The sequence below is a fragment of the Cryptomeria japonica genome, chromosome 8, assembly GCF_030272615.1.
Source record: "Cryptomeria japonica chromosome 8, Sugi_1.0, whole genome shotgun sequence".
Lineage (NCBI taxonomy): Eukaryota > Viridiplantae > Streptophyta > Pinopsida > Cupressales > Cupressaceae > Cryptomeria > Cryptomeria japonica.
In genome coordinates this window covers 354,019,675-354,036,852 of record NC_081412.1, presented here as the reverse complement: position 1 = coordinate 354,036,852, position 17,178 = coordinate 354,019,675, and the positions used below count along the sequence as shown (strand labels likewise).

At 34.5% G+C, this 17,178-nt stretch overlaps 1 protein-coding gene across 2 annotated transcripts in view; it reads left to right on the top strand.

Annotated features, from left to right (window-relative positions):
• LOC131045338 (uncharacterized) overlaps positions 1-17,178 on the top strand; it is a 290,081-nt gene that overhangs the window by 254,621 nt on the left and 18,282 nt on the right. For both annotated transcript variants that reach the window (XM_057978918.2, XM_057978917.2), the window contains one exon: positions 15,123-15,327. In XM_057978918.2, the coding sequence (XP_057834901.1) occupies positions 15,123-15,327 (205 nt within the window). The remainder of the gene's footprint in view (positions 1-15,122; positions 15,328-17,178) is intronic.

Below are 17,178 nucleotides of genomic sequence, written 5' to 3'. Positions count from 1 at the left end.
TAGAGGAAGCAGAAGCGATGGGCGAGGTGGTGGTGGGTTTGCGGATACGTGGGCCATGTCGAGAGCCCACTATGCCCTCAAGTGTTTTTTGTTCTTCTTCAATGTCGATAGAAGCACCTTGAGATTCAGCTATGGTTGATCTCATGGCTAGCTTTGCCCTCTCCCTTTGAAATTTCTTCTCTTCCCTAGCTGCAAGTAGGGCATTCATTTGTCTTTTTATTTCAGGAGTGGTCCCTATGCATTCTCTAGCATCATGCCTGTCTATGCCTGCAAGGTGGTATTTGAGGCGGTTGATGCCTCCATGAAGTATTTTTTCACACTTTATGCAAATAACTATCCTAGGATCTGGTCCCTCATAGGCATACCTCCAAGACCTATCTCTAGCACCTTTAGGGCGGGTGCCTATATATCCAGATGGGCATGGTTCTTGTGGCCAATCAGAACTTGCCATAATTAATGCTTAGTTAACCTACACATACAAAGTGAAAAAAAGAACTTAACATTTTAGTTAAACAATTTAGCAAACTATCTAAATTAGTTGAAAATCTTAGACATCATTCAAAGTTTAAAAAGAAAAAAAAGCTATTAGGGTTTGAGTTAAAAATTCAACAAAACTTGTCAAAACTAGTGTTAAATCTTGTTCAAATAACTTACAAAGATTTTAGACTACTTAGGAATGATTTCTATCTCATCTAGATTCAACAAAAAATAAACAAAATGTTTTAAAAAAGCATAGGAAAAAAAAAAAAAAACCAACCTGGGAATCTTATTTTTCTTGAAAAACCACCTCAAAGACACAATAATCTACTTGGAATTTGCAAGAATTGCTCAAAATCACCTTGCAAGAGTGTTGGAGTCACTCTTCCCTCTTCTCAGCAAAAAACCCAAGCTAAAATGATGAATTAAATTTGTGTTTTTGACGTTTTTCGCTTTTCTGCTGTAGCAGCCAAGTTTTTGAATAAAACTCACCAAGTTTTATTTGCGAGTTTAAGTAAAAAAAACTCGCTAGGGTGGAAAACTTGGCGAGTTTCTGGGAGTAGTCCAACTATGCTTCACTTTATAGACTTATTTGCAGCGAATAGGTTTCTTCCTTGGTGAACGATTTGACAGAACCCAAGTATTATTTTTCAAAGGACTATGATGTTCAACTTCCATAGCCTTTTCCCATTCAAGTATTCCTTTTTCCTTTGAATAAGTCTTGGGCTCATAAACACTTTGAATCAAAACCATCTTCTTCCAATCAAGTGTATCAACATGACTTGGGCAAATTAAAATAAACTCATCTGGATACTGATCCAGGTTTTTCAGAGCGAACTCTGGTGCAACAATGTCATGCCCAGGAGATTAGGTTGTGGAATCATCAGAAGCCCTCCCTTCAAGTGGAGGTAATGGAAGCCTAACACCTATATCTTTTGTCTGCAGAGGTTGATCTTCAAGATGCTAGATGGGAGAAATGAGGTGAAAGGGCCCACCTTATTCATCCAAAACCACGTCTCTACTGAATGTGAGATGATCAGTGTCCACATCAACCAGTTGATAGACTTTATGATTGTCATTGTAGCTTGTTAGCATCAACTTTTAACTTTTGGAATCCAGTTTTGTTCTCCTCGCATCTAGAATTCAAACATATGTTGTCGAACCAAAAAACCCTGAGGTGGCTGATTTTGGTTTCCTCCCAGACCAAGCTCTTCAGGGGTCATCTTCTTAATGATTTGTGTGGGAGACCGATTCAGAAGGTATATTGCAGTATATACTACCTCATCCCAAAATTTCTTAGGCACATTCTTATATTTTAGCATACATCGAGCCATCTTTGTTATGGTTCGGTTCCTCCACTCAACAACACCATTTTGTTAAGGGTATAGGGTGTGGTAAATTGACGCTTGATGTTGTATTTAGCACAAAAGTTCGTGAATTTAGTGGAACAAAATTTACCCCCATTATCTGACCTAAGAGTTATGATTTTATGTCATGACTCTTTTTCAACTAATGCTTTAAACCAAAGAAGCATTAATTGTTTGGGGAATTAATCGGCAAAACAAAAGTATAAGATTTTTTGAAAAAATCGGGAAAAAATAGGTTTTATAAAAAACGTAAAAAATTGTAGAAAAACAATAAAAAACTATTTTTTTTTAATATTTAAGGGCATTTCCCTAGCATAGAAATATTATAGGCAAATAAAATAGACCCAAAAATATTTTTTTAAAATATTGAATTTAATATTATTAACTGTAAATGTTATATTATTATAACTAAATTATTATAATGAGAAAAAATTATTTACCAAAAAATTACTGTAATAAGAAATATTAAATAAATTTTAAATTTTATTTTACAAGGCTGAATATTGATTAAATATATTTTCATATAACATATTGTATTATTATATTATTTAATTTTAATATTCTAATATATAATGTAATATAATATTATTGCAATTTTAAAATTTATTGATATAATATTTTATTCTAATAAAATATCATTTTAACAATAAAAAACAATTTCATAAAAATACAATAAACAATAAAATTTACTTGACCGCAAATACTTTTTCCTGAATAAATAAATACATAATAAATATAATGAAATGCTAACTAATCGATAGTAACATTATTAAATAATAATAAATATATTTATTATGTATCGATTAGTTATTAATGTTAAATACCTATATAGTTATTATGTATCGAGTATAACTTTATAGTTATACTATATCGATTATAACTTTATATCAATATTATATTGTATCGATTATAACTTTTTATCAATATTATACCGTATCGATATATAGTTATTATGTATTGATTAATAAATACCTATTGCATACCTATTGCTTCTATGGTTAATAACAAAGTTATAAACATATGCTGGTATTCGTAGATATAATATGGTTAATAATATGAAGATTAATACCGGTATTCGCAGATATGTGATGCTAAATTCGCGGAACTATTGCCAAATTTGCAACCTGCAACTCATTTCACCTTCCTTTCACGCGATTTTTGGACACGATTTTTGGTCGTTTCTTGATCAGGTGTGGAAATAATATGTCAGGTGTCGAAATAATATGTCGCATGAGCCGCTTCGCAGGTTTTTTGGGGGTTTTAGCGTCAATTTTAGGGCTTTTTTTGGCACGATTTTTTATACCCAATTAATCGGATGGTTTAATCATGATTAATCGCTGAAGCAATCGTTGACCAAAAATACACGATTTTTTCAAAAAATCGGGGGGGAAAAATCGGCAACCTAGACGATTCCCGATTAATCGGGTATAATTGCGATTTTTTGACGATTGTTGCTTCACTACTTTAAACTTATGAAATTCATTAAACACATCTAATTTTTCTTTGAGAAAAAGCACCCACATTTTTCTACTAAAACCATTGACAAATAGAAGAAAATACCTGGCACCACAAACATCTGCATGAAGAACTAGTTGTAATACCTTGGATGCTCTCCAAGCTTGTCCATCTGAGAATGAGGTTTGAACAATGACAAATAGAATGAACAATGCCGTATTCATTGGTCCACAAACATCTGCATGAACTAGTTGTAATACCTTGGATGCTCTCCAAGCTTGTCCATCTGAGAATGAGGTTTGATGTTACTTCCTTGCTTAGCAAGCTCTACATACACCATGTGTCTGCTACTGAATCTAAGGTAAGCCTTCTACCAAATTCTCCCGAGTCAACTGAGAGATATATGGTAGGTTGAGATTCCCATAATATTGATGCCAAAAAGTGCTTATGGAAGAACTCTTCGCATCCATTGCAATCTCCTGAGACTCTCTAGCATAGATGGAATACTCACAGAGTACACGACAAGTTTTGAAAAACGCATGAGTTTTTTTGCTTGACGAGTATTTATGCCATTAACTCGCACAAAAAACCTGTAGAGTTTTTGGGAAATACTCATCGAGTCTCTAGCAAAACCTCGGCTGCATTAAAAAAAGAGGCCCAAACACGTCAAAAAATTATCTTAATTTTTTTCAAGTCAGTTTCATTCTCTTCATTAGAATATGTACATGAAGTATAACATTTAAGTATATTGAAACGTGACTTACACTTTAAGTTATATTTCATGAATATATTGGTAGTATGTTTAAGAGTGGTTTCAGATATCTAGGAGTTATAATGCAAATTCTAGGTTTTAGCTCTTTTAAATTTTCAAACAATCAAATTTTAGTAATCCGTTTGCTCCTATTAGTATTCTCTCGCTCTCTCTATCTCATTCACTTTATCTGTCCCAAACAAAGATGTAAAAATCTTAATCGGCAATAAATCTTTTGGGCAAATTTTTTTTTTAAATCGGGAATCGGCAAAAAATCGGGAAAAAATCGGCAATAAATCGGCAAAATTATTGAACATTTGAAAATATATAATTTTTAAAAATATTTTTAAGAAACACACATACACAAAATTTATAGAGCACAATAACATATTACTGGTATCCATCATATATAATTCATAGTTTGAGTCAAATACATACGATATACTATATAGTAATATACCAAAAAACAAGAAGAGATTGCAAGACACAAGCGAGAAAAAGAAGAGGAGAAACAATGACAAAAGGAAGAAAAGAGACTAAAAAAGGAGGCAAGTTCCTTTATATGCAAATCGGGATTTTCTAAATTTTAATCGCGATTTTTGATGATTGCAAATCGGGATTTTTTCCAAATAAATCGGGCGGGATTTAAATGGAGATTAAATCGTCTAGGCAAATGAATCGCAAAAAATTGGGATTTTTCCGATTTTTTGAGGATTTTTACATCCTTTCTAGACCTATTTTATCTCCCTATCACTCTTCCTCTATCCCCTCTCTCTACCATTCTCTATCTCACTCTCTCCTCTCTCCCCCAAGATCTAGACTTCTCTCTCTCACCCTCAAACCCCCATGAGGTGTGCTACCCTCAACCTCATTTTGGCGAGGTGGAGGAGCCACATCGAACTCCTAGGACTAGACCCTCTAGTTCTATCTCTTCTCTGGTTTTCACTAGAGCTAGGAAGGGGAAGATGTAAAATGTTTTGATGTAGTATTTACTTTTAGTTCTACAAAAACAATTTTCTATTTCATTTTGTTTCAGTCTATCAACCATCAACATTCCACAAGAGGATGCCATTTTGTACCCAATTTGCATTTAAATCAATCAAATATATCTAGACTCAACTTGTTTCTTTTGTGTACTCATTTATTGACTCATTGGATGCATCTCCTCAATGAATTTTGCAAAAAAAATGCATTTCTAATTAAATTTAAGCAATTTTTTAAGTTGTCGAGTTTTCGTTGAGTTTTCATCTAGTTTTTTTTTGGGCCTTGGCAAGTAGTTCAACTGTTCTCTCTAGTATCAGTCAGCCTGTACAATCCACGATCAACAACAATTGTCTTCTTGGACTTTTGATCAACAATGTGGCACTTGTGTGCATTGAAGACAACATCCAACTTTGGTCAATGTCACGTCACTTGACTAATAGAAAGTAGATTCAGCTCCATGTCTAGAACATAATATACGTTGAGAAATATGAGATTTCTCCCACCCTATGTAATCTGAACATTGGCCTCGCCGACAATCGTATACTCTTCACCTCCTCCAAAGATCACTGAATCGGAGCAAGTCGTGTACTCCGTGAACCAATCTATTTTCTGCGTGAAACGTCAAGAAGCTCTAGAATCAATATACCAGGCAAAGGATTTAACCTGGTTTGTTGGTCTTTTGGCCATAAAAGCATAAAAAGCAGACTCCTTTTGCTCAATGTGCTTTGCAACATGGGCCTTTTGCTGAGACCCTCCCTAGTTGGATTGCTCATTAGCGAACCATTTTTTGCATTGCTTCTTCATGTGGCCAAGTTTACCACAATAGTGACATGCGATAACCTTCTTGGAGCTGCTCTCAGGTTTGCTTTGTCCTCTTGGATTAAAGGATTTGCCTTTGCCTTTGCCTTTGTCCTTAGCTTTGGTTGTGAAGGCTTGTTTTGCAGTTGATGATTCGCTGCTGGCCCCAAACTATTGTTTCCATCTTTCTTGTTGTAGAAGCTTGTTGTACAGTTTATGAAACTTCAGGTCAACATTTGTGGATGTAATGTTGAGCATTTCAAAAAGCGTTTGTATGAGCGTGGTAAAATTTTTAGAGTCATCACCATCATGTCTTCTTCCTCCATCTTGCGACCAATAGCTCCCAACTGATCGTGAATATCCTTGATCTTCATAAGATGTTCTTGCAGAGACATCCTATCATCCATCATGATGGAAACCAACATATTCTTTAGAAAGAATGCTTGACTCTTGTCCGATGCCTCATGGAGATCCTTTAGTGCATCCAAATCTCTAAAGTTGACTTGCTAGACGACACTTGTAGAAGCATGTTGTCAGTGACTTGTCGTTTGATGAGCATCACCGCTTTTTGATTGGGCTCATCGAACTTGTCCTAGTCTTTTACTGTCGCTAAGGGACGAGCATACTTACCCAGAACAATTTGGTCTAGACATTGATATTCAAAGATTGTGAACATTTGTTGTTACCACGTGTTGTAATTTTTGCCGTTGAAGCACTGATTATTTTCCAACATGATGTTGGTCAACAACACCATCCCTCCTACTTTCCGATGGACAAAAAATGAAGTAAACCAAACTACAACATTTTTTCAAAACCTTAGGTCATGGAAGAAAACTAGAGAAAAAATGAAGCCAAAAAACCCCACAATTATTAGAAAAAAATGCTATGAAAAAGCTGCAAACACATGTTGGAAAAACAATCTACAAGTCGCGTGAAGAAAACATGCCCATGGAAGAGACTACAGTTTTGCAACCCGTCATAGAGGAAAACCTGAAATTTCGCAGACATGGTGCAGCCTGAGTAGGAGAAAAAATCACGGTAAAAAACACATGCGAGCAAGCCAAGAATACATAGACCCGTTGCATGCACACAACTATAAACCCATCGCAGAATTGAAAAACATTTTACAAAACTGAAAAACAAACGCGTGAACAAATATCCTTCACAAAAAACTCCTGTCACAACAACCAAACGTAGGTAGAAAAAACCTTGCGATTTGCTTAGGATGCAATCCACGATTTTTTATACACAGAGAAACCCTACGTGATCTGTATACGACCTGTGATTTCTCTTTTTAAAAAAACCTTCGATTTGATTGTTTTAAAAAAAATTGGTGAAATAAAAACTTTTGGAAACATCCTGGTTTAGCCACAAATTTATTTTGAAAAAAAATTTCATCAAGAAAAACTTAATTGGCTTTGATACAATGAAATGTTAATTGCATTATTGAATTAATGAAGATGAAAGAGTACATATAGGCAATTACAAAATGATGTTTCTAAAAGAAACAATCGTGAACAGATGACTAAATTAGAAACAAACTAAAACTAAAGACTAACTAATGACCATTAAATAAAAACCTGCTACAATCAATTTTGATAATGAAATGTTTTATATGCATCAATTTTAAACAAAACTTTTTAAGGCATTTTATGCCTAAAAAGATTTCTTTATCCGAAGAAGTCCATTTTTTCACATCATCAAGAAATATACCATTGGCATAATTTGATGTGTACATTGCTTTCTTTGGCAAAGCTTAAGTGCCCTCCCCAAGCTACATCTAAAGCATCTATATACATAATAAAAAAATTCAGTGCTAGGAACATAAAGCACAGGGAGATTGCTTATCTTTTTTGAATTTGATTTACAACAGAAGTATGTCTTCAAGCCATTGAATTTTATTTCTTTTTAGGAGTTGCTGGAGTGGCTCTCTATTGAAACCTGCATTTGGATAAAAATTATTGAAATAGTTTAAGATCCCTAAGAAAGATTGTAAGATCTTTCTATCAATGGGAGTCTTTTTCCTTGATATGTGGCTATACGTCCAACACACCTTTATTAACTACCATCCTTAAAAATCTACAAGAGTCTTGAAACCATTGAATTTTATTCAGGGACTGAACAACCACAAAATTTAAAGCTAACTTATAGAATGTTTCTAGATGACACTTATGATCAGTAAAATGTTTGCTAAAATTAAAATGTCATCAATGCAAACACATTCATCAACCCAAACGGCATCACAGTTCACTCATAATAGCTAAATGGTCAACTCATAGTTACAAGGCTCAAACTCGGCAAGCTGATTTTTTCGTTGAACTCGGACTCGGCAAAAACTCGGCAAATTGAAAAACCCAACAAATTCAAAGATTTTTAACAATTTTAAACTTGTTTCATGTATTTTTTAATAAATAAACCTCAAAGACACAATAATCTCATCAAATAGAAGCTACTTTGAACACATGCGCAAGTTTACATTCATCACATAAGTATAAATGCAAATTTTAGGCTTGAGCTAAAGAAAATAAGCTAAACTAAACAACACATTAGAAATACAAATAGTATCAAATGTCTACAAAATTCATGGAATATGAAATCCATGTCATCAAAAGTTCAAAACATATATCAACATAAAAGCTAGAGCCTAGAAGTCTAAGGCTCGGAGGAGCCAATATTAGTGATCACTCGACCCTGCAATCCGAGGCCCAATGCTCACGCTCACACTACCACCACTTCTAGATCCAGGAAATGGAGATCGAGGATTTGAAGAAGCCCCTCCACCAATGGCTGCCATTTCTTCCAGTTGCTTCCTTTTTAATTCTTTTTTCTCTTTAAATTCCTCTAATTAAGCTTGCACTTCACGTATAGCCTCAAGGGGTGCTTTTTTGCATGGTTTTGCATCATGGTATTCTATTCGTGCAATGTGATATTTCAACTGATTAATACCTCCCCCATTATATTTTGTTTTGCAATAAATACATGTTACTTCTTTTTTTGATCCGGGGATGCCATGTTTCCAAGCCTTATCCTGTCTAACTAGGGCACCACTTCCACTATCGGTAGGTTGAGACATTATGCTGCAATATATTATAAATGAAAAAAATCAACATAATGTCTCTTATTCTAATTAAGTTAAAAGGTATAAATAAATAATGGAAAGAAAAAACAAAACTAGGGTTTCAAATTTCATATTTTTTCCATCAATATAAAATAAAACAAAAACAAAACAAATGTACAAAAAAATAGAAATATGAAAGTAAGAAAATAAAAAAATAACAAAAAAATTTAACTTACCTCTTTAAATTTGCTAGAAACCGCTTCCAAATCCTTCTTTAACTCCTTTAAATGCTTGAATGTAAGTTACTCACTTGCACAAACAATCAACAATTGCCAGCTTCTCTTCAATCTATCTTTTGGTCTACTCTTTAGTGCCTCTATTTTTTTGCTCAAAACCCTCTTTTTCTCTCCTCCATGTGTTTGCAAACAAGAAAAAATGACTTTTGAGGGTAAGAGTGAAAATATATTCACCTTTTGTTTCACTTAAATCAAACACTTTTTATTTATTTTTTTGCTTTTTTTATTCTTGTTGGGTGGCTGAAATATTCCGAGCCAAATTTTTTCGTTTGTACAAATTACAAATTACATTCAATACACCCGTAAGGTTAGAAGATAAACCAAAACGTGCTGAAGCAACTCTAACCAGAATGTACACTAGGATCCCGTTGTGGGCAAGGTGTGAGCATTGGTCAGAGGATCTAAAACAAATCGCTTATGCAGTAACTCTAAACAAGAATGGCGCCGATGATGGCGAGCATATGGTCAGAGGATCTTCTACCCTAAATGCTGAAAGGGAACTCTACACCAAGTATGTGCTACCCAATCCAGAATGGAGTGAGGGGCGACCATATGGCGGAGTGATTACAAAACAATGCTTGAAAAGAAATGCGGAAGCTGGAAATACTCAACACCCAGAATGTGCTTGCTAACCCACTCTACACCAAGTATGTGCTACCCAATCCAGAATGGAGTGAGGGGCGACCATATGGCGGAGTGATTACAAAACAATGCTTGAAAAGAAATGCGGAAGTTGGAAATACTCAACACCCAGAATGTGCTTGCTAACCCAGAATGGGAAAGTAGCTACCATAGGGTGGAGGTCAATTAAATACAATATCAAATGCTGAAAGTAAGAAGAGCATTACAATTTGATAAAGCAAGATTTTACTCTGCTGTCAGTACTACTGCCAGCTTACACTATGAAAGATGAAATCTTGCAAACAATACGTATCAGCATATAAATAGAGAGGTACAATATTAATGAATTCCTTTGCTGAGAAGTAAGATTAACGGAAATGGCAATAAACAGATCCAACCTTTTCTCCAGACTTGAATAAATCTTCAATGAAGCATTCCCATCGCTTTCAAAGAACTTTCACCACCATCGAATAAAGATATTGCAGATTTCTCCAAACTGATTTAACAGACCTGCACCTTTCAACAAATAACCAGCAACATAGGATTCCTTTGAAATGCTCGGAACTCACTCTTTACTCATTCAAAATGCTTGATATCAATTGCAAAACTCTAATAGAAAGGAGGCGCTCAGACTAAGAACAGAAAACAGACTTAAAAAGCATCTAACACTCAATGCACAATTCCCAAGACAGCAAAGGTACGACCCAGCTGGAAAGGGCGATTTCTCTTTTAAAAATCTGATGCTTCACAAATAAATCTACAAATTGGCACACATGGGCGCCTTTCCTATATGGAAGGGAATATGCAATACCCACAACGAATTTCTTTGTCTTTTTTGATTGATGAATTAAACATCCAATCTGCTGAAGCTAACATGCAAAAACCAGGAACATCTAATATGCAAAAATCAGAAACTAAGAACTACAATGTTGATTACAATGCACAAATTTCAAGGAACTCACAAACTAGACTAAAATCACCACTAGTTGTTGTCTTACAAACAAGAAGCGATGCCCGAGCTAGGAGGCCTTCATTCCTCGAAGCAAACCCAGAGCCAAACCGGCAACATAACAGTACTGTAGACCAAAGATGTGAAATGATGCTCAAAGTCTTCCTTTTATAACTTCCTGTTGACTTCACGAAACCCTAAAATCCACTTCAATATCCAAACCCTAATCCTTTCTCCAAGATGGCGTCCTTTTCCTTTCAAGCTTAATATTGATATTTTAATTAAATTCAATACCTTGATAAATGCGCCCACATTAAGCTTGCTTTGACTTTGGAAATTAATAAAATAATCTTTAGTGAAGGCACCACCCTCAAAAAGCCCACTTTTCAAAACAACATAAAGTCAATAGACTAGGCCAAGGGGTCAACGTTCGAATATAATATTAAAGCGTGACCTTTTAATTAAATATATCAACTTAACTCTTCAATCATGCCCTGAAGCCAATAATGACCAAGTCAAAGATCAGGTCTGAGAAGGGGACATTACAGTGGCAGAGTCTTAGGTTCGGGACTCGGCGAGTCTACCGAGTTTGATAGACTCGGCGAGTCTGCGCAAACTCGACCGAGTCTGAGTCCAGGGTCCTCTGGACTCGGCAGAGGTGACCCGCCTCGAGACTCGCCGAGTTTGGGCCAGGCTGTGCGAGTCTTGTAACTTTGGGTCAACTAAAAGTTGACTTATATTGGTCTTCTTCCTTGATCATGATTTGGTGGAATCTTTCTTTGCAATCAAACTATGAAAACACCTTGGAGTTAGCAATCTTTTCTAAAAAAACATTGGCAGGAATTGGATATAGAAAGAGAAGAGTAACAACATTTAATAGTTTATAGATTTCTTCTAGACAAAATTCATCAACAAGCAAATCATGGAACATGTGAAGAGCATTTTCTTGTATCCTAACATTATTCTTAATCTTTATTTTATTAAATGTGAGTGCATCCTTTTCTTCATCTGATATTGAATGCCACTAATTATTTTTGATTCCCCATAAATACTGTACAACAAGTCTATTGTGATGTAATCACACATCGCCCTATTGCAAATGGGGACCCCCTTGTTTTTGCTTTTTAGGGTAGTGTTATGGCATCTTAGGTTTTGTCTTCGGTCTCTCGCTTTCACAAATGAGTCAAGTTCTTCAAATTCAGAGGAGTCATCAAATCAATAAGGAGAAAGAATGATCAAAAGAACGTCCTGATGCTATAGAAGTTCTTTAGATAGATCGAAGGAGTAAAAACGCAATTTTCCAGGATTAATTTTGACAACTTCCTATTTTTTAGGAAAGTTGTTTTTTCTGCTTTTTGCTTTTTCATTTTTTGCAATTTGGGGCCAATCCGAGAAGCTGCTTTTTGCTTTTTCTATTTTAGAAATTTCTATTTTTAGGAGTTTCTATTTTTGGGAGATGTCCAAGGTTACTTCTGTGTACAAGGAAATGAGAAAATCCTGTTTCAAATAAAATCCAACCTTCTCAGTAAGAAATCTTGTTGAAGGCATGAAATCCACCAAGGAGAAATGGAAATTCCAGTTGAAAATAAATTCCTCAGAGAAGTAAAAAAATCCATTTGGAAAGAGAAAATTTACTTAGAGTTCGAATTTCCAAAATTGAAGACAAAGTGAACAAGTCCACTTGGAAGTGAAAATTTTCACTTAAGGTTCAAATTTCCCAAGTTGAAGGTTAAGAGGTTAAAAATCCACAATGTAAAGAGGACAAATCCACTTGAGGTCCAATTTTTCCCAAGTATAGGTGAGCAAAAGGTTTCTAAGTACTTGAAAATTCCTTGTGAGGTAAAAGGGAAAATCCACTTGGAGGTCAAATTTCCCAAGTAAAGAAGTACGTAAGGTTAAGTTGAAAATCCACTTGGAGGTCGAATTTCCCAAGTAAAGAAGTTCACAAGATTAAGTTGAAAATCCTCTTAGAAACAGTGATTTTGTGTATAAGTGGATCATGGAGTAAAAAACATTGATGGACTTTGAGTTGAGAATTTGAGAGATTATAGGTACAAGTTCAATGAAAAGTCAAAGCACGAGGAACATTCCCTTTCAATGGGATAGTTGCTACCGAAATCTATCTAGATCGTTAAGGAGAAAATATATGAGGCCTACTTTGGGAGGGATTAAGATAAGCCCACAATACTAGGGCATGACTTCTCTCAAGGCATGTATTAGTTTGCCAGATGCCTATTTAACATGCATAGATTGCTACACTATATGTCTAAAGCATTCATATGCTGCTATTGTACTCCTTAGAGGCCTTTGAAACCCCCTTGTATATGACAAGCGTAAATGGAATGCAGTTCCCTAACAATTGCAGGGCATGCATTTAAGCAGTGATTTTCACCAATTAACAAAGCATTAAGCCTGTAGAATACATAAGAAATTTAAATATAACCAAAACAATCCTTCATTTTCTTCAGCACTACAAGCTGATTTTTATCTTTCTGATAGGAACCATTTTGCTTCTGGTTCCACAATGTCTATATACTGTTATGTATATACTTCTACTTCCCACTTGATTATGCAATTGTCACTACCCTATACACTTGTCATTCATACTTGATGGCCAGTTTCAAACTAAAGCTCCAAATTATCACACTTTGTTAGCATTTTGAAAAGGAAATTTTTCCCACTCAACCTAACCTTGATAATCTAAACAACCACCTTGGTATCATTATTGACAATTGAAATGTTTAAATTCCTTTGAATAGGCAGTATCATAAGACTTCCAAGAAAACAAACCTCTTTAGGTTGATAACAAGCCAATTGAGTTTCGTTTCAATTTAGTTTGGTTTTCTATATTTACTTTTGGCAAGTACTCTTATAAGGTTTAAATATGTTAATAAAATCAGACAGAAGCCTTAGTATTTATGGTATTGTCAACTATTTCCCACTAAATTGTCTTTGGATTTATATGCATTGAAAGCATAGCTACGAGCCCAAGGCAAATGGCAGTTTTGTAAAATATTGAGAAAAAAACAGCACATCTCTTAACCACTCCATGTTAATGTCCTTAACATCAAACATAAAAGCATAGCAAAGAACATATCTCTATTTTAATGTCCTTAAGATCTATTAGAAATATGCATACATTCAAGGTCGCCTACCTGTAATTTGCCTTAGCAACTGAATGAAATCTGGTGAATCTTTGATGGTGAACCACATCCCAATGGCTAGCACTCAGTTTTGTGGTAAAACTTAACAAAAGAACCCAGTTAAATGGTGATTTTGCTTGGTTTGAGTATCGTGACATATTGGTGGACAGGAAAGGCATTTCTGGAGCAATTTTTTCACAATTTTTTTTGCGATTTAAACCTTTAAAAATCATTGAACATTGTTGAAAATCATGACTAATTAAATCGGGAGTTTTTGGGGGAAAAATCATTTTAGCTGAGGATTTTTTAGAAATAATGATCATCGGGAGTTTTTGAGGATTTATGTTTCTATGGTTAAGAATATTCAAACATACACACAGCTAAATTCTACTATAATTAATTTAATGAGTTGAGGATATTATTTTTTGAACCAGGACTAGGTGCTGACCACTTCATAATCCAAACCTAGTTCCACCTTCCCCTTAATATGTACTTGAAAATTTTAAACTCAAATATAATTTCAAAGCAATGCATCGTAGAATATGAATCTCAAATTAAGAAATCCAATTAATTATTCCATCACACACTCAAACACACTCACACTCTTAAGTGTAACCACACAATGACTTGAATTTCAAGCATATCCAATATTAACAAACTATTAAACAAGGTTTATGTGTCCAATTTCTCATCCAGACGACAATATAATGAGTCAAATAGGTCAACAATTAAGGATATTACAACTAAGGTGTGATGGTTCATTTCATCAATGTTCACCCGGTAAATGCACTTAAATCCAATTGGAACCTTTCCCAATAGAACTCTGCTTGACCGTCTAGATCTAATTTTAGATATTTGACAAAAAGAAGATGTAAGTTATATGTTCACGAGGCACCAAAGTGGTTCAGTTGGAATCAATTACATTGAGTGACAATAGAGAAGTACTAAGGTAAAACTAACCATAGGTAAAAATAACCATAGAGAGCATATTCTATGTCACGGAGGTGGGATTATATCAATTGCAGATATAGTACAGTTCCATAAATGTGTAGTCATAATTTGTCGATTTTTTTTTTTTTTTTTTTTTGGTATAGCTTCATAATTTGAGGATATTCAGAATAATCTAGGATTTACTAAAATTTTAAAATTGCATGCACAAAGGATTACAGTTGTGATAAGCACACTAAGAACATCAGATGATTGTGTTGGTATGTTTATCTTAGGTAGCACGTTCTCGCCATGTCTTAGAAAAGACAGTTTGGAGGCGTGCACGGGACTACTTGGGTTTAATGACTGAGCCTGCAATATGTTTGTCTATTCTTGGGCCTTCAAGTGGTTGCCATGATCGTGCTGCAACTGTACGCTGGAGTGAAGGTGGAACAAAAGCTGTTGCACATATCCCATTTTATATCTTGGGAGAGAAAGAAGGTACACCCTTAAAATGAACAATTTTGTATTCTATGTAGAGTTTTTACTTTATTGTAGACTATGATTTTATATCTCCTTTTTAATTCAAAAATTTGGCCCATTTGGTCAATGTCTGCCTTTGAACATTATTCATTAAAACTAATTAATAATTATCCATATGTCAATGTGTCTGATTCAGTGGGATTTTTCGAAAGGATAAGCACTATGTAAAAATTTTAGGCCCTGATTATTTTCATATTACTTGACTGATTCTTTGTAAGGCATTCCAGAATACTCCTCCATAATGCTTAAGATTGCTAAGTCATTGAGCTGATCTGTGGATTGACTACGTAAAAGTTTTTCCTTATTTAATTTTATCTCGAGGGAAGACTTTTTTTTCTTGAATTGTAAATATCATAAACCAATGTATTACTTGATGGAAATTGTAATTAGATTTATTCTATTGCAAATTTAAGTTAAATGTATGACTCAGTGATTAAATTAAATGTATGACTCATTACAAAGCCACAAGCTACACCTTTGAGCTCACTTGTAATACAAAGCTTGCAAATTTGTTGTGGTGAAACTCATAGCACACATATTGAGATATTTATAAATATTTAGAAGCAAGATAGGCATAATAAATGCCATTGAATGAATAATAATAACATTGAATGCTCAATGAATAGCAACTCTAGCAAAATGCAGGCTTGAGAATTACCATTTTAACTATATTTATTTTAATAAGAACCCCAATGAAATGTGAATGTAAGAATAAACATTATTTTTTAAAACTAAGTACCAAAAAGACACTTTACTATTACAAACTACTGTATGAAAATAAATGAAATAAATTAATTACACTTCTACTCTAATTATGACCACTTGCATGATCTGCAAGCTTTATTACAAATTAATCCTATCCACTAATTTTTATTTGACACATGCAACTGTTAGTTCAACCTATGATTGAAATAATCACAATTATCTCTTAAGAGATCAGGTGTCGTACATGATGAGATAGGTGACCTAACATTAGTTGACTCCCAGCAATAAACAGAGGATGTTAAAAATCTCAGAAATTTGAAAATAGTGAAACTTAAAATATGCACTTTTCCTTGAAAAATGATGAAAACGAAAAATAGCACAAATAATTTTAGCACAGACTAAAAATAATAGTCTTTCAAAGGCAGTTTTGGATGATCTTGATGAAGCTTTCATGATGAATTTTTTTCAATATTCTCGAACTCTAACAATTCACCAATCTTGGTGACTTGAATTTGAAACCCTTCTGTCAATTCTATTGACCTTCGCACCAAACTTTAGCTGAAATCATACAGCTTGACAACCTTGCTCAGCAATATGTTGATCAGCAAAGATTGTTTTTGAAACCATAAACGCTCACAACAAAAGGTAGGAGCTGTTTACCTTGCTATTGATGGGAAAGAATATAATTCAAAAGTACTTCAAAAACTTGAGACCCTCTCAGTGGCTGAACGACTCGTTTCACCTGCTGCATTTTGTATTGGCCTGGATGCACTTAGATAATGATTTAGCTCCCTCAAGGTTCGGGCTATATTTTCCATGGTATCCCTCATGGTGGTTTGGATCTCCCAAGCCAACTCCCCATTAAATTGTTAATGATGCCCTGAAAATTTATGTCATCACCTCTATCCTGGTCAATCATGGTTCCCTCTTTCCTTTCTTCCCTTGGATGATATTCAATTTCTCTGTCACTTATTTGCATCATACTATATCTACATTTAAAGATTAGCTCTTTCCCCAAATAGGCTGGCAAGGTCACTTGCTTCAATACTCTACTGTAACATCCCAAATTTTTTTTTTGCATTTTCCGATTTTTTTTGTAACTTT